This window comes from Salmo salar, chromosome 13, assembly GCF_965601325.2.
Source record: "Salmo salar chromosome 13, fSalSal1, whole genome shotgun sequence".
NCBI classification, from domain to species: Eukaryota; Metazoa; Chordata; class Actinopteri; order Salmoniformes; family Salmonidae; genus Salmo; species Salmo salar.
Genome location: NC_138303.1, coordinates 2526075 through 2545108, shown reverse-complemented (window position 1 = coordinate 2545108; position 19034 = coordinate 2526075). Strand labels below are relative to the sequence as shown.

The 19034-nt window shown below is 45.8% G+C and overlaps 1 protein-coding gene across 1 annotated transcript in view; it reads left to right on the top strand.

Moving 5' to 3' along the window:
- LOC106593269 (plasma membrane calcium-transporting ATPase 2) overlaps positions 1 to 19034 on the top strand; it is a 335713-nt gene extending 316679 nt beyond the window's left edge. Inside the window, exons 24-26 of the mRNA XM_082959776.1 lie at positions 681 to 788; positions 4901 to 5086; positions 13582 to 19034. Coding sequence (XP_082815902.1) covers positions 681 to 788; positions 4901 to 5086; positions 13582 to 14010 — 723 coding nt within the window. The 3' untranslated portion in view covers positions 14011 to 19034. The remainder of the gene's footprint in view (positions 1 to 680; positions 789 to 4900; positions 5087 to 13581) is intronic.

The following is a 19034-nucleotide window of genomic DNA, read 5'->3' as shown; positions in this document are numbered from 1 at the left end:
TAGATGAGCAGGTGTCCACATCCTGTTAGTCATGTAGTGTAGATGAGCAGGTGTCCACATCCTGCTAGTCATGTAGTGTAGATGAGCAGGTGTCCATATCCTGTTAGTCATGTAGTGTAGATGAGCAGGTGTCCATATCCTGTTGGTCATGTAGTGTAGATGAGCAGGTGTCCATATCCTGTTAGTCATGTAGTGTAGATGAGCAGGTGTCCATATCCTGTTGGTAATGTAGTGTAGATGAGCAGGTGTCCATATCCTGTTGGTCATGTAGTGTAGATGAGCAGGTGTCCATATCCTGTTAGTCATGTAGTGTAGATGAGCAGGTGTCCATATCATGTTAGTCATGTAGTGTAGATGAGCAGGTGTCCACATCCTGTTGGTCATGTAGTGTAGATGAGCAGGTGTCCACATCCTGTTGGTTATGTAGTGTAGATGAGCAGGTGTCCACATCCTGTTGGTCATGTAGTGTAGATGAGCAGGTGTCCACATCCTGTTGGTAATGTAGTGTAGATGAGCAGGTGTCCACATCCTGTTGGTCATGTAGTGTAGATGAGCAGGTGTCCACATCCTATTGGTCATGTAGTGTAGATGAGCAGGTGTCCATATCCTGTTGGTAATGTAGTGTAGATGAGCAGGTGTCCACATCCTGTTGGTCATGTAGTGTATGTTATGTTCCCTAGGTGGTGATAGTCCAGTGGGGAGGCAAGCCATTCAGCTGTGCTCCTCTCAGCGTGGAGCAGTGGCTCTGGTGTCTGTTCGTTGGAGTGGGAGAATTACTCTGGGGACAGGTCAGTGTGTGTGTGTGCGTTAGTGATGCACGGGTCAGCTGTTTGCTAATAACCCATCAGCAATCACCTGACTATAGGTTATGCGATAAAGTCCAAATCTGGGGCCCGAACCCAACCCTAACCCGCTAGTATAGAAAATGCGCTGTAGAGTCATAGATATAACTTTTTTTTTTTACAGGCCTTTTAGATAGGCCTATGTTTCGGCTTATAATTTCCAAGCATTTTGTTTCGCTATTTATTTGTCCACTTATTTATAATTAGATACACGCAGCTTTTCTTCTGTCATTAGTCGTTGCACGAGAAAACTCAATAAACTTTTGCTCACCAGAATAACGGCATAAAAAAATCCCCCCAAAAAAACAGTCTAGAATTTCTTTGCTAAACTTCTAAATCCGTTTGACCGGTTTTAAGAAAATTAAAAAGCTGTTCAAACGACTCAACATGTTTTTGATAAGATTTCAGTTCGACTTGGATGCAAATTTTTATGTGATTGAAATTCTGTCAGCTTTTATGATGCTGATAAAAATGGCACCTTTACAGACGGTCCCTAAACCATGCGTTCATTCTCTCAAGCTACTGAAAGAAATACATCATATTTCTCCACTCCTGTTCCCGAGTTAAAAATGTAGATTTGGTTTATCATTTTACTGCAAGAAATGCTTAATTCTGCAGGAGTTCACATTATATTAGCCAATGTGAGAGGTTATTGACCAACAGTCCGTGTCCAGATTTCATTTAGGCTAGCATTCCATTGAACTTACAGAGTTCCCTTGCCATTTTGAAGTCCTCGTCTTGTGACTGTCGAATTTGTAACAGCGCTTCACATCATCACACTTAGCACTGCTATCATCCTCTTTTAACAATTCACCGAATATGTCCCAAACATTACTTTCCTTTTTCCTGAACATTAATATTCCAAAAAATTTCTTTTTCTTCCCTTCTCTTTATATTCATTTATATACATTTTTCTTATTGAAATAAACTCTGACATTTTCTTTTTTGCCTCGTTGGATCGGCGTTAACTTTTTCTGCCCAAGTTCCCAAAAGCATTTGGCAATTGTAGTGTTTTTGGCACAACAGTTATGTCCTAAAGCTGAGGCTACACCAGGTACAGTTAGGTCCTAAAGCTGAGGCTACACCAGATACAGTTAGGACCTAAAGCTGAGGCTACACTAACACCAGATACAGTTAGGACCTAAAGCTGAGGCTACACCAGATACAGTTAGGACCTAAAGCTGAGGCTACACCAGATACAGTTAGGACCTAAAGCTGAGGCTACACTAACACCAGATACAGTTAGGACCTAAAGCTGAGGCTACACCAGATACAGTTAGGACCTGAAGCTGAGGCTACACCAGATAGAGTTAGGTCCTAAAGCTGAGGCTACACTAACACCAGATACAGTTAGGACCTAAAGCTGAGGCTACACCAGATACAGTTAGGACCTAAAGCTGAGGCTACACTAACACCAGCTCAGTTAGGACCTAAAGCTGAGGCTACACCAGATACAGTTAGGACCTAAAGCTGAGGCTACACCAGATACAGTTAGGACCTAAAGCTGAGGCTACACTAACACCAGATACAGTTAGGACCTAAAGCTGAGGCTACACCAGATACAGTTAGGACCTAAAGCTGAGGCTACACCAGATACAGTTAGGCTCTAAAGCTGAGGCTACACTAACACCAGATACAGTTAGGACCTAAAGCTGAGGCTACACCAGATACAGTTAGGACCTAAAGCTGAGGCTACACTAACACCAGATACAGTTAGGACCTAAAGCTCAGGCTAAACTAACACCAGATACAGTTAGGACCTAAAGCTGAGGCTACACCAGATACAGTTAGGACCTAAAGCTGAGGCTACACCAGATACAGTTAGGACCTAAAGCTGAGGCTACACCAGATACAGTTAGGACCTAAAGCTGAGTCTACACCAGATACAGTTAGGACCTAAAGCTGAGGCTACACCAGACACAGTTAGGACCTAAAGCTGAGTCTACACCAGATACAGTTAGGACCTAAAGCTGAGTCTACACCAGATACAGTTAGGACCTAAAGCTGAGGCTACACCAGATACAGTTAGGCCCTAAAGCTGAGGCTACACTAACACCAGATACAGTTAGGACCTAAAGCTGAGGCTACACCAGATACAGTTAGGACCTAAAGCTGAGGCTACACTAACACCAGATACAGTTAGGACCTAAAGCTGAGGCTACACCAGATACAGTTAGGACCTAAAGCTGAGGCTACACCAGATACAGTTAGGACGTAAAGCTGAGGCTACACCAGATACAGTTAGGACCTAAAGCTGAGGCTACACCAAATACAGTTAGGCTCTAAAGCTGAGGCTACACTAACACCAGATACAGTTAGGACCTAAAGCTGAGGCTACACTAGATACAGTTAGGACCTAAAGCTGAGGCTACACCAGATACAGTTAGGTCCTAAATCTGAGGCTACACCAGATACAGTTAGGACCTAAAGCTGAGGCTACACCAGATACAGTTAGGACCTAAAGCTGAGGCTACACCAGATACAGTTAGGACCTAAAGCTGAGGCTACACTAAAACCAGATACAGTTAGGACCTAAAGCTGAGGCTACACCGGATACACTTAGGACCTAAAGCTGAGGCTACACTAACACCAGATACAGTTAGGACCTAAAGCTGAGGCTACACCAGATACAGTTAGGTCCTAAAGCTGAGGCTACACTAACACCAGATACAGTTAGGCCCTAAAGCTGAGGCTACACCAGATACAGTTAGGTCCTAAATCTGAGGCTACACCAGATACAGTTAGGACCTAAAGCTGAGGCTACACCAGATACAGTTAGGACCTAAAGCTGAGGCTACACCAGACACAGTTAGGACCTAAAGCTGAGGCTACACTAACACCAGATACAGTTAGGACCTAAAGCTGAGGCTACACCAGATACAGTTAGGTCCTAAAGCTGAGGCTACACTAACACCAGATACAGTTAGGACCTAAAGCTGAGGCTACACCAGATACAGTTAGGACCTAAAGCTGAGGCTACACCAGATACAGTTAGGACCTAAAGCTGAGAATACACTAACACCAGATACAGTTAGGACCTAAAGCTGAGGCTACACCAGATACAGTTAGGACCTAAAGCTGAGGCTACACTAACACCAGATACAGTTAGGACCTAAAGCTGAGGCTACACCAGATACAGTTAGGACCTAAAGCTGAGGCTACACCAGATACAGTTAGGACCTAAAGCTGAGGCTACACCAGATACAGTTAGGACCTAAAGCTGAGGCTACACTAACACCAGATACAGTTAGGACCTAAAGCTGAGGCTACACCAGTTACAGTTAGGTCCTAAATCTGAGGCTACACCAGATACAGTTAGGTCCTAAAGCTGAGGCTACACTAACACCAGATACAGTTAGGACCTAAAGCTGAGGCTACACCAGATACAGTTAGGTCCTAAAGCTGAGGCTAAACCAGATACAGTTAGGTCCTAAAGCTGAGGCTACACTAACACCAGATACAGTTAGGATCTAAAGCTGAGGCTACACCAGATACAGTTAGGACCTAAAGCTGAGGCTACACCAGATACAGTTGTCCCCTAAAGCTGAGGCTACACTAACACCAGATACACTTAGGACCTAAAGCTGAGGCTACACCAGATACAGTTATGCCCTAAAGCTGAGGCTACACCAGATACAGTTAGGACCTAAAGCTGAGGCTACACCAGATACAGTTAGGACCTAAAGCTGAGGCTACACCAGATACAGTTAGTTAATGTAGCCTATTTATATTATATATATTATATATGAATGTTCCATTCACGACATCTATCCACTCATATTTGATGACCCTAAACCCACCAACTATATAACCACGGGGACTGCGGGTTATAAGTCAACCCACGCATCACTAGCGTGTGTGTGTGTGTGCGTGTGTGTGTGTCTGTGTGTCTGTGTCTGTGTGTGTGTGTGTGTGGTGTGTGTGTGTGTGTGTGTGTGTGTGTGTGTGTGTGTGTGTGTGTGTGTGTGTGTGTGTGTGTGTGTGTGTGTGTGTGTGTGTGTAGAATAGTACTAGCTTTTCCGTCTCACGACTGTCTCCGTGTGCATTATCGGGGACAGGTGATCGCCACGGTTCCCAGCGACCAATTACCCTGTCTGAAGGAGGCGGGGGCAGCGATGGCGGCGGTAGAGGAAGAGGAAGAGATGGACGATGGAGACGAAGAGGGAGAGATCGACTGTGCTGAGAGAGAGCTACGACGAGGACAGATACTCTGGTGTAGAGGACTCAGCCGCATACAGACACAGGTATCATATCTTTACTCTCTCTGTCTCTCTGTGTCTCTCTGTGTCTCTCTGTGTCTCTCTCTGTCTCTCTGTCTGTCTCTCTGTCTGTCACTCTCTGTCTGTCTCTCTGTCTGTCTCTCTGTCTGTCTCTCTGTGTCTCTCTCTCTCTCTGTGTCTCTCTGTGTCTCTCTCTCTCTCTGTGTCTCTCTGTGTCTCTCTGTGTCTCTCTCTCTCTCTCTCTCTCTCTCTCTCTCTCTGTGTCTCTCTCTCTCTCTCTCTCTCTCTCTCTCTGTCTCTCTCTCTCTCTCTCTCTCTCTCTCTCTCTCTGTCTCTGTCTCTGTCTCTGTCTCTCTCTGTCTCTCTCTGTGTCTCTCTCTCTCTGTCTCTGTCTCTCTGTGTCTCTCTGTCTCTCTGTGTCTCTCTCTCTGTCTCTCTGTCTCTGTCTCTCTGTGTCTCTCTGTCTGTCTCTCTGTGTCACTCTGTCTCTCTGTCTCTCTGTGTCTCTCTCTGTGTCTCTCTGTGTCTCTCTGTGTCTCTCTGTCTCTCTCTCTCTGTGTCTCTCTGTGTCTCTCTGTCTCTCTCTCTCTGTGTCTCTGTGTCTCTGTCTCTCTGTGTCTCTCTCTCTCTGTCTCTCTGTCTCTCTGTGTCTGTCTGTCTGTCTGTCTGTCTGTCTGTCTGTCTGTCTGTCTGTCTGTCTGTCTGTCTGTCTGTCTGTCTGTCTGTCTGTCTGTCTGTCTGTCTGTCTGTCTGTCTGTGCTGTGTCTCTCTCTGTCTCTCTCTCTGTCTCTCTGTGTCTCTCTCTGTCTCTCTGTGTCTCTCTGTCTGTCTCTCTGTCTGTCTCTCTGTCTCTCTGTGTCTCTGTGTCTCTCTCTCTGTGTCTCTGTGTCTCTCTCTCTGTCTCTCTGTGTCTCTCTCTCTCTGTCTGTCTGCTCTGTCTCTCTGTGTCTCTCTCTGTCTGTCTCTCTGTCTCTCTCTGTCTGTATCTGTCTGTCTCTGTGTCTCTCTCTGTCTGTCTCTCTGTGTCTCTCTGTGTCTCTCTGTGTCTCTCTGTGTCTCTCTGTGTCTCTCTCTGTCTGTCTCTCTGTGTCTCTCTGTGTCTCTCTGTGTCTCTCTGTGTCTGTCTCTCTGTGTGTCTCTCTGTGTGTGTCTCTGTCTCTTTGTGTCTGTCTCTCTGTGTCTCTCTGTTTCTCTCTCTCTGTGTCTCTCTGTGTCTCTCTCTCTCTGTCTAACTCTCTGTCTCTCTGTCTGTCTGTCTCTCTGTCTGTCTCTCTGTCTGTCTCTCCATCTGTCTCTCTGTCTTTCTGTCTGTCTCTCTGTCTCTCTCTGTGTCTCTCTCTCTCTGTGTCTCTCTCTCTCTGTCTAACTCTCTGTCTCTCTGTCTGTCTGTCTCTCTGTCTGTCTCTCTGTCTGTCTCTCCATCTGTCTCTCTGTCTTTCTGTCTGTCTCTCTGTGTCTCTCTGTGTCTCTTTGTGTCTCTCTGTGTCTCTCTGTGTCTGTCTCTCTGCGTCTCTCTGTGTCTCTCTGTGTGTCTCTGTGTGTCTCTGTCTCTCTTTGTCTTTGTATCTGTACTCTTTATAACTCTAAAGTAACTCTATAACTGTAGACCTACTGATAGATAGCTGTAGACCTACTGATAGCTAGCTGTAGACCTACTGATAGATAGCTGTAGCCCTACTGATAGATAGCTGTAGTCCTACTGATAGCTAGCTGTAGACCTACTGATAGATAGCTGTAGACCTACTGATAGCTGGCTGTAGACCTACTAATAGATAGCTGTAGAATAGGTTTGTATGTAGACCTACTGATAGATAGCTGTAGTCCTACTGATAGCTAGCTGTAGACCTACTGATAGATAGCTGTAGACCTACTGATAGATAGCTGTAGACCTACTGATAGATAGCTGTAGACCTACTGATGGATAGCTGTAGACCTACTGATAGATAGCTGTAGACCTACTGATAGATAGCTGTAGACCTACTGATAGATAGCTGTAGACCTACTGATAGCTGGCTGTAGACCTACTAATAGATAGCTGTAGAATAGGTTTGTATGTAGACCTACTGATAGATAGCTGTAGACCTACTGATAGCTAGCTGTAGACCTACTGATAGATAGCTGTAGACCTACTGATACATAGCTGTAGTCCTACTGATAGCTAGCTGTAGACCTACTGATAGATAGCTGTAGACCTACTGATAGCTGGCTGTAGACCTACTAATAGATAGCTGTAGAATAGGTTTGTATGTAGACCTACTGATAGATAGCTGTAGACCTACTGATAGCTGGCTGTAGACCTACTGATGGATAGCTGTAGATCTACTGATAGCTAGCTGTAGACCTACTGATAGATAGCTGTAGTCCTACTGATAGCTAGCTGTAGACCTACTGATAGATAGCTGTAGACCTACTGATAGATAGCTGTAGACCTATTGATAGATAGCTGTAGACCTACTGATAGATAGCTGTAGACCTACTGATAGATAGCTGTAGACCTACTGATAGACAGCTGTAGACCTACTGATAGATAGCTGTAGAATAGGTCTGTATGTAGACCTACTGATAGATAGCTGTAGAATAGGTTTGTATATAGACCTACTGATAGATAGCTGTAGACCTACTGATAGATAGCTGTAGACCTACTGATAGATGGCTGTAGACGTACTGATAGATAGCTGTAGAATAGGTTTGTATGTAGACCTACTGATAGATATCTGTAGACCTACTGATAGATAGCTGTAGAATAGGTCTGTATGTAGACCTACTGATAGATAGCTGTAGACCTACTGATAGATAGCTGTAGACCTACTGATAGATGGCTGTAGACGTACTGATAGATAGCTGTAGACCTACTGATAGATAGCTGTAGACCTACTGATAGCTAGCTGTAGACCTACTGATAGCTAGCTGTAGACCTACTGATAGCTAGCTGTAGACCTACTGATAGATAGCTGTAGACCTACTGATAGATAGCTGTAGAATAGGTTGGTATTTGTTTTCGTTTTTTTTCACCTTTGTTTAACCAGGTAGGCTAGTTGAGAACAAGTTCTCATTTGCAACTGCGACCTGGCCAAGAAAAAGCAAAGCAGTTCGACACATACGACAACGCAGAGTTACACATGGAATAAACAAACATACAATCAATAATACAGTAGAATAAAAAGTCTATATACAGCATGTGCAAATGAGGTAGGATAAGGGAGGTAAAGGCAATAAATAGGCCATGGTGGCGAAGTAATTACAACATAGCAATTAAACACTGGAATGGTAGAATGTGCAGAAGACACCTGAAACCCCACCTCTTTAAGGAATACCTGGGATAGGATATAGTGATCCTTCTAACCCCCCCCCCCCAAAAAAAAAAGATATAGATGTACTATTGTAAAGTGGTTGTTCCACTGGATATCATAAGGTGAATGCACCAATTTGTAAGTCGCTCTGGATAAGAGCGTCTGCTAAATGACGTAAATGTAAATGTAAAAATGAATGTGCAAGTAGAGATACTGGGGTGCAAAGGTGCAAGATAAATAAATAAATACAGTATGGGGATGAGGTAGTTGGATGGGCTATTTACAGATGGGCTATGTACAGCTGCAGTGATCTGTAAGCTGCTCTGACAGCTGGTGTTAAAGCTTGTGAGGGAGATAAGAGTCTCCAGCTTTAGTGATTTTTGCAGTTTGTTCCAGTCATTGGAAGAAGAGAACTGGAAGGAGAGGCCGCCAAAGGAAGAATTGGCTTTGTGGGTGACCAGTGAGATATACCTGCTGGAGCGCGTGCTACGAGTGGGTGCTGCTATGGTGACCAGTGAGCTGAGATAAGGGGGGACTTTACCTAGCAGAGACTTGTAGATGACCTGGAGCCATTGGGTTTGGCGATGAGTATGAAGCGAGGGCCAGCCAACGAGAGCGTACAGGTCGCAATGGTGGGTAGTATATGGGGCTTTGGTGACAAAACGGATGGCACTGTGATAGACTGCATCCAATTTGTTGAGTAGAGTGTTGGAGGCTATTTTGTAAATGACACCGCCGAAGTTGAGGATCGGTAGGATGGTCAGTTTTAGGAGGGTATGTTTGGCAGCATGAGTGAAGGAGGCTTTGTTGCGAAATAGGAAGCCGATTCTAGATTTAATTTTGGATTGGAGATGTTTAATGTGAGTCTGGAAAGAGAGTTTACAGTCTAACTAGACACCTAGGTATTTGTAGTTGTCCACATATTCTAAGTCAGAGCCGTCCAGAGTAGTGATGCTGGACGGGCAGGCAGGTGCGGGCAGCGATCGGTTGAAGAGCATGCATTTAGTTTTACTTGCATTTAAGAGCAGTTGGAGGCCACGGAAGGAGAGTTGTATTGCATTGAAGCTCGTCTTGAGGTTTGTGAACACAGTGTCCAAAGAAGGGCCAGAAGTATACAGAATGGTGTCGTCTGCGTAGAGGTGGATCAAAGAATCACCAGCAGCGAGAGCGACATCCTTGATGTATACAGAGAAGAGAGTTGGCCCGAGAATTTAACCCTGTGGCACCCCCATAGAGACTGCCAGAGGTCCGGACAACAGGCCCTCTGATTTGACACACTGAACTCTGTCTGAGAAGTAGTTGGTGAACCAGGCGAGGCAGTCATTAGAGAAACCAAGGCTGTTGAGTCTGCCGATAAGAATGTGGTGATTGACAGAGTCGAAAGCCTTGGCCAGGTCGATGAATACGGCTGCACAGTATTGTATTTTATTGATGGCGGTTATGGTATCATTTAGGACCTTGAGCGTGGCTGAGGTGCACCAATGACCAGCTCGGAAACCAGATTGCATAGCGGAGAAGGTACGGTGGGATTTGAAATGGTCGGTGATCTGTTTGTTAACTTGGCTTTTGAAGACCTTGGAAAGGCAGGGTAGGATAGATATAGGTCTTTAATAGTTTGGGTCTAGAGTGTGTCCCCCTTTGAAGAGCTTTCCAATCTTTGGGGATCTCAAACGATACAGAAGAGTGGTTGAACAGGCTAGTAATAGGGGTTGCAACAATTGTGGCGGATAGTTTTAGAAAGAGAGAGTCCAGATTGTCTAGTCCAGCTGATTTGTAGGGGTCCAGACTTTGCCGCTCTTCCAGAACATCAGCTATCTGGATTTGGGTGAAGGAGAAATGGGGGAGGCTTGGGCAAGTTGCTGTGGGGGGTGCAGAGCAGTTGACCGGGGTAGGGGTAGCCAGGTGGAAAGCATGACCAGCCATAGAAAAATGCTTATTGAAATTCTCGATTATCGTAGATTTATCGGTGGTGACAGTGTTTCCTAGCCTCAGTGCAGTGGGCAGCTGGGAGGAGGTGCTCTTATTCTCCATGGACTTTACAGTGTCCCAGAACTTTTTGGAGTTTGTGCTACAGGATGCAAATTTCTGTTTGAAAAAGCTAACCTTTGCTTTCCTAACTGCTTGTGTGTATTGGTTTCTAACTTCCCTGAAAAGTTGCATATCACGGGGGCTGTTCGATGCTAATGCAGTACGCCACAGGATGTTTTTGTGCTGGTCAAGGGCAGTCAGGTCTGGAGTGAACCAAGGGCTATATCTTTTCTTAGTTCTACATTTTTTGAATGGGGCATGCTTATTTAAGATGGTGAGGAAAGCACTTTAAAAGAATAACCAGGCATCCTCTACTGATGGAATGAGGTCAATATCCTTCCAGGATACCCGGACCAGGTCGATTAGAAAGGCCTGCTCACTGAAGTGTTTTAGGGAGCGTTTGACAGTGATGAGGGATGGTCGTTTGACCGTGGACCCATTACGGACGCAGGCAATGAGTCAAGTGATCGCTGAGATCCTGGTTGAAGACAGCAGAAGTGTATTTAGAGGGCAGGTTGGTCAGGGTGATATCTATGAGGGTGCCCGTTTTTACAGATTTAGGGTGGTACGTCGTCGGTCCCATGATCATTTGTGTGAGATTGAGGGCATCTATAGACAGCAACATGATAACATATGTGACAGGTATTGACTATAGACAACAACAGGATAAATTATTTGACAGGTCAAATCAAATCAAATTTTATTGGTCACATACACATGGTTAGCAGATGTTAATACGAGTGTAGCGAAATGCTTGTGCTTCTAGTTCCGACCGTGCAGTAATATCTAACAAGTAATCTAACAATTTCACAACAACTACCTTATACACACAAGTGTAAAGGAATGAATAAGAATATGTCCATACAGTGAAGGAAAAAAGTATTTGATCCCCTGCTGATTTTGTACGTTTGCCTACTGACAAAGAAATGATCAGTCTATAATTTTAATGGTAGGTTTATTTGAACAGTGAGAGACAGAATAACAACAAAACAAAAAAATCCAGAAAAACGCATGTCAAAAATGTTCTAAATTGATTTGCATTTTAATGAGGGAAATAAGTATTTGACACCTCTGCAAAATATGACTTAGTACGGACCTACCAGCCCAAGGGAGTCAGCACGGATCCTGACGGTATACCCCACAGCCGGTGGCCTCCCAGTGGCACCCTTCCCCACAGCCGGTGGCCTCCCAGTGGCACCCTTCCCCACAGCCGGTGGCCTCCCAGTGGCACCCTTCCCCACAGCCGGTGGCCTCCCAGTGGCACCCTTCCCCACAGCCGGTGGCCTCCCAGTGGTACCCTTCCCCCCGGCCGGTGGCCTCCCAGTGGTACCCTTCCCCACGGCCAGTGGCCTCCCAGTGGCACCCTTCCCCACAGCCGGTGGCCTCCCAGTGGCACCCTTCCCCACAGCCACCACACTTCAGCAGGTCTCTTCCTCATCGGATTCCATCACGACCACCATCATTGTGGGCAGCTCAATGGTGATAGATTTTGGGCTCCATACGGTCTGTGGACCGACCCAGGAGCCAGTGTGCTTTTCCATCAACTCCGACTGCACACGCTTCTACACCTGCATTGCTTGCTGTTTGGGGTTTTAGGCTGGGTTTCTGTACAGCACTTTGAGATATCAGCTGATGTAAGAAGGGCTATATAAATACATTTGAAATTTGAAACTACTCCAATATTGACACCATCGTCACTCACATAGGTTTTTAGCAATCTTCGTTTTAGACGATCTGAGGACAAAAAACATGTTTTAAACACCCTCGCCAGGGAAAATAATCGTTTTTTTCTGGCCCCCTCCCGTTCTGAACGTTTCAGCCGACTCTTTGCCCTAAACGAGTACCTGAAGAAACTTTGCAGTGACACGAATGTCTCTTTTTGTGACAACTTTGATTTGATGTGGGAGCAACCAGCACTTTTTAAGAGACAAGATTCTCCCTAACCGCAGGGGTTCCAGGATTATTTCCAGCAACACCTCTGGACTCCCGAGTGGCGCCGCGGTCTACGGCACTGTATCTCAGTGCTAGAGGCGTCACTACAGACTCCCCGGTTTGAATCCAGGCTGTATCACAACTGTCCGTGATTTGGAGTCCCATAAGGCGCCGCACAATATGGCCGGTGTAGGCCATCATTGTGAAATAAGAATTTGTTCTTAACTGAATTGCCTAGTTAAATAAAGGTTACATAAAAATATACAAACTGTTTTAGAGACTGACAGACAGGGTCTGGTAGTGCTCCAGTCCCAGCAACATCAAACTGTTTCAGAGACTGACAGACAGGGTCTGGTAGTGCTCCAGTCCCAGCAACATCAAACTGTTTTAGAGACTGACAGACAGGGTCTGGTAGTGCTCCAGTCCCAGCAACATCAAACTGTTTTAGAGACTGACAGACAGGGTCTGGTAGTGCTCCAGTCCCAGCAACATCAAACTGTTTTAGAGACTGACAGACAGGGTCTGGTAGTGCTCCAGTCCCAGCAACATCAAACTGTTTCAGAGACTGACAGACAGGGTCTGGTAGTGCTCCAGTCCCAGTAACATCAAACAGTTTTAGAGACTGACAGACAGGGTCTGATAGTGCTCCAGTCCCAGCAACATCAAACTGTTTTAGAGACTGACAGACAGGGTCTGGTAGTGCTCCAGTCCCAGCAACATCAAACTGTTTCAGAGACTGACAGACAGGGTCTGGTAGTGCTCCAGTCCCAGTAACATCAAACTGTTTTAGAGACTGACAGACAGGGTCTGGTAGTGCTCCAGTCCCAGCAACATCAAACTGTTTTAGAGACTGACAGACAGGGTCTGGTAGTGCTCCAGTCCCAGCAACATCAAACTGTTTTAGAGACTGACAGACAGGGTCTGGTAGTGCTCCAGTCCCATTTTCTAGAAATCCCAGTTAGAGTATTTCTGGATTTCCTGGTTATTCGCTCCTGATTTCAGAATTCCTTCTACTGGGATTTCTGGAAAACCTTTTTTGAAAAGTAAAAGGAACTTTGCAGCCCTAGTCAAGGCTCAAGGGTCAGGGGTAAGAGGTCAGATAGCTGTGAGACTGCAGCCACCTGGTCCTGAGTGTCTGTCCCTCCGTCCATCCGTTCAAGTCTGCCTGTCTCCCTCTCTCCTCTCCTCCCCCTCACTCACTCTCTCCTTCCCTCTTTCCTCTTCCTCACTCTCCCTCTCTCTTCTTCCCCCTCTCTCCATCTCCTGTAGATGCGTGTAGTCAACGCCTTCCGTACCAACGTGTACGAGACCCGAGAGAAAACGGAATCACGGAACTCCATCCATAACTTCATGGCTCACCCAGAATTCCTGATCAATGACCTCATCCATAACATCCCTCTGATCGACGACACGGACGTCGACGAGGAGTCAGAGCTGAGTCGATACCAGCACCACCTCCACCCCGCCCTCCGCAAGCCCCCTCCACCCCCCGCCCAGCCCCCTTCCTCCTCCCGCTCCCGCCCGCCAAGGCCCTACCGACAACACAGTCTCCCCGTCACCCCTACCAACATAAACAACAACGCAACACTGGTCACCTTTGGCGACACAAACAGCAAGGCTGTTTCCCCAGGTAACCGATGCATCAATTATGAAGTTGCAACCAGAGCTACAACAGCGCTAGGGGTAACAGGATCCTAGCCCCCTCCTCCTGTCCTCCTCCTCTACTGCTTCCAGACATCCTTATAACTCATGAACAGATGCAGGGAGGAAAGGACAGACAGACTAACAGGCAGGAGAGGAGTGAGAGACAGGCAGACAGGGAGAAGAGACAATAGACAGACATTTCAAAGGAGAAAATGTTTTCACCATCAGAGAGGAGGGGTGTAAAAGGAGTCTAGGTTCTGACTGGAGGGAGAAGTTAAGCCCTTCCTTCCTGCTTCTTTTCTTATCGCTATAACCAGGCTACTATACCACAGGAGAGAGGAGGAGTGATCTGCTGTGACCAGGCTACTATACCACAAGAGAGAGGAGTGATCTGCTGTGACCAGGCTACTATACCACAAGAGAGAGGAGTGATCTGTTATGACCAGGCTACTATACCACAGGAGAGAGAAGGAATGATCTGCTATGACCAGGCTACTATACCACAGGAGAGAGGAGGGAGAGAAGGAGTGATCTGCTATGACCAGGCTACTATACCACAGGAGAGAGGAAGAGTGATCTGCTATGACCAGGCTACTATACCACAGGAGAGAGGAGAGGTGATCTGCTGTGACCAGGCTACTATACCACAAGCGAGAGGAGGAGTGATCTGCTATGACCAGGCTACTATACCACAGGAGAGAGGAGTGATCTGCTATGACCAGGCTACTATACCACAGGAGAGAGGAGGAGTGATCTGCTATGACCGGGCTACTATACCACAGGAGAGAGGAGGGTGAGAAGGAGTGATCTGCTATGACCAGGCTACTATACCACAGGAGAGAGGAGGAGTGATCTGCTATGACCAGGCTACTATACCACAGGAGAGAGGAGGAGTGATCTGCTATGACCAGGCTACTATACCACAGGAGAGAGGAGTGATTGGACATTACACAACTCTACACATAAACTCTGCAACAAAACTCAGACACTTTTCCCCCCTCATCTCCTTCCCTCCTCCTCTCCTCTACTGCTCCAGTCAAACTCTTACAATACAGCGGTGGATCAACGGGATCCTGGGGTGACGGGGGTGGAGTAACTCTGTTTTTTATTGATGATTAATCCAACCCAGAGGAGAACTGCTGCCTGCTCTGTCAAGGCCGACCGGGGTACTGCAGACAAGCTCTGTTCTGCCCCCTCTTTCAAGGCCGACCGGGGTACTCCAGGCAATGTTTTCAGAAAGCAGGATCCACCATTATAGTCAATATGTATGACGTTCATCGTGGTCAATATTTGTGGATATACCATTTTTTTCTAACACAATCATTGTACCAATACTTGCTTCTATTTCACCAGATGTATGTCCTTGAACTGATTATTTAAAAATTGCGCACAGAAGAAGTTAAAGGATAATATACAGCCAGCAGTACCCCGGTCAGCCTTCAAGAGGGGGCAGAACTGAGCTAGCCTGCAAGGTGTTTTTTTATCCTCGCCAAACTTGGTGCAAAACCAATCCCCGCGGACGTGAAGTTCTCAGTTTGCTCGTGCTTGCCATGCCACTAGCAAACACTGTGGCCCCGTCCAATGATACCCCCGGACAGGGCCAACCAGGCAGAATATAACCCCTCCAACGATACCCCCGGACAGGGCCAACCAGGCAGAATATAACCCCTCCAACGATACCCCCGGACAGGGCCAACCAGGCAGAATATAACCCCTCCAACGATACCCCCGGACAGGGCCAACCAGGCAGAATATAACCCCTCCAACGATACCCCCGGACAGGGCCAACCAGGCAGAATATAACCCCTCCAACGATACCCCCGGACAGGGCCAACCAGGCAGAATATAACCCCTCCAACGATACCCCCGGACAGGGCCAACCAGGCAGAATATAACCCCACCCACTGCCAAAGCACAGCCTCCACACCACTAGAGGGATATCAACAGACCAGGCTGAGTATAGACCCCACACCACTAGAGGGATATCAACAGACCAGGATGAGTATAGAACCCACACCACTAGAGGGATATCAACAGACCAGGCTGAGTATAGACCCCACACCACTAGAGGGATATCAACAGACCAGGCTGAGTATAGACCCCACACCACTAGAGGGATATCAACAGACCAGGCTGAGTATAGACCCCACACCACTAGAGGGATATCAACAGACCAGGCTGAGTATAGACCCCACACCACTAGAGGGATATCAACAGACCAGGCTGAGTATAGACCCAACACCACTAGAGGCATATCAACAGACCAGGCTGAGTATAGACCCCACACCACTAGAGGGATATCAACAGACCAGGCTAGACGCGCTACTACACAGCTTCCGCCCAATCGGCATTGTAAGATAGCGATAACACTTGATATAATTCACAGCTTACTTACCTCCCCCAACCCACCCCTGTCTCAGCCTCCAGTATCTATGCTGCTATAATCTATGTGCCAGGGGGCTAGGGTCAGTCTTTTAAATCTGGTGAAATCGCAAATTCATATCCAAATTCTGGAAAATGCAAGGTATGGAAGGCAATGGTTTGTTTTGGTGGGGATTCCCTCTCTAGCATTCTTCCTTCTCTCACGCCTTCTTACAGGGAACAACCAACTCTGACCAATCAGCATAGCTTTGAATGTTGCTATGTTTCTTGTGGGCGTGGTTTTGCACCAAGTTTGACATGGATAAAAAGGAGACGTCTTCAACGTCACTTCCTAGTGTGGCTAAAACTGAACAACGTTTCCATGGAGGAAGATTACTCAACACTAACACAACACTTCCTGATCTTCAGACATCACACAGGGTGAAGTCATCGATGGCTCCATCCGTTCTTTTTACACTCTACGGTACAACCACCACTACTACGGTTACTATGACTACCATCGTCATCACCATGGTTACTACTCTGAAATCGCTACTTTCACTGCTACGGTTTACGTATAAGCTTTAACTGTGTTTTATATTTATTTATTATCTCATGGAAGTTTTTTTCTGTTGTTTTCATTTGATTTATTGTTCACAAAGAGAGAGGGGTTGTTTTCACAATTCATCTGATTGATTTAATCCTTCAATATTCTCTTTCTCTTTCTTCTTTTTCATTATTTTATCAATATTTCTCTCTGTGTCTACATGTCTTGTCTGTCCTGAAAAAGAGAAACCAATATATTTTTTAAACTGTACAAACAAGGATAGGACCTAATAGAAGTTAATAGTACATCTGAAAAAAAACTACAAAAACATTAAAGATCTAGAAGTTCTGGCAAGAGCAAGCTCCCCATATCATCCGCTGACTTCTAACCCCTGGGCCCGGTTGCATCATCCGCTGACTTCTAACCCCTGGGCCCGGTTGCATCATCCGCTGACTTCTAACCCCCATGGCCCGGTTGCATAAAACATTATATGTACATTTTCCCCTTAAAGTTTCCTTAACTTTAAGTCATTTGCACAAAACATTTGAAGGTTAAGGGTGCCCATGAGGTCCAGTACGTTCTGCATTCAGTATGGATATCAATGTAAACAGCATTCAGTATGGATATTAATGTAAACAGCATTCAGTATGGATATTAATGTAAATAGCATTCAGTATGGACATCAATGTAAACAGCATTCAGTATGGACATCAATGTAAACAGCATTCAGTATGGATATCAATGTAAACAGCATTCAGTATGGATATCAATGTAAACAGCATTCAGTATGGACATCAATGTAAACAGCATTCAGTATGGATATCAATGTAAACAGCATTTGAGGAGGTGAATGTTGCTTTCCTCTCCCTGGTTACAAAAGGAAAACATCCACCAGCTAGCTAGCTAGCTAAATAATTGAATGAGCACAGGCCATGGCTACAAAGCTAGCTACAGTACACTAAACAAAAATATAAATGCAACAATTTCAATGATTTTACTGAGTTACAGCTCATATAAGGAAATCAGTCAATTGAAATAAATTCATTAGGGCCTAATCTTTTGATGTCACATGACTGGGGTGCCAGGCCCAGCCAATCAGAATATGTTTTTTCCCACAAAAGGGCTTTATTACAGACATCAATACCCCTCACTTTCATCAGCTGTTGGGGTGGCTGGTCTCAGACGATCCCGCAGGTGAATAAGCCAGATGTGGGGGTCCTGGGCTGGCGTGGTTACACCTGGTCTACGGTTGTGAGGCCGGTTGGATACACTGCCAAATTCTCTAAAACGACGTTGTAGAGACGGCTTATGGTAGAGAAATTAACAATCAATTCATTGCCAAAAGCTTTGGTGGATATTCCTGCAGTCAGCAGGCCAATTGCACACTCCCTCACAACTTGAGATACCTGTGGCATTGTGTGTGTTACAAAAATGCACATTTTAAAGTGGCCTTTTATTGTCCCCAGCACAAGGTGCACCTGTGTAATGATCATGCTGTTGAATTAGCTTCTTGATATGCCACACCTGTCAAGTGGATTGATTATCTTGGCAAAGGAGAAATGCTCACTATCAGGGATGTAAACAAATTAGTGCTCAGAATTTGAGAGAAATAAGCTTTTTGTGCACATGGAACATTTCTGGGATCTTTTATTTCAGCTCATGAAACATGGGTCCAGCGCTTTACATGTTGTGTTTACATTTTTGTTCAGTATAGCTCCCTATTCTGTCAGTTAGCTTACAACTCCAGTTAGCTTACCTACTCTGTCAGTTAGTTTACAGCTCCCTACTCTGTCAGTTATCTTACAGCTCCCTACTCTGTCAGTTAGCTTACAGCTCCCTACTCTGTCAGTTAGCTTACAGCTCCAGTTAGCTTACCTATTCTGTCAGTTAGATTCCAGTTCCCTACTCTGTCAGTTAGCTTCCAGTTCCCTACTCTGTCAGTTAGCTTACAGCTCCCTACTCTGTCAGTTAGCTTACAGTTCCCTACTCTGTCAGTTAGCTTCCAGTTCCCTACTCTGTCAGTTAGCTTACAGCTCCAATTAGCTTACAGCTCCGTACTGTCAGTTGGCTTACAGTTCCCTACTCTGTCAGTTAGCTTACAGTTCCCTTCTCTGTCAGTTAGCTACCAGTTCCCTACTCTGTCAGTTAGCTTACAGTTCCCTACTCTGTC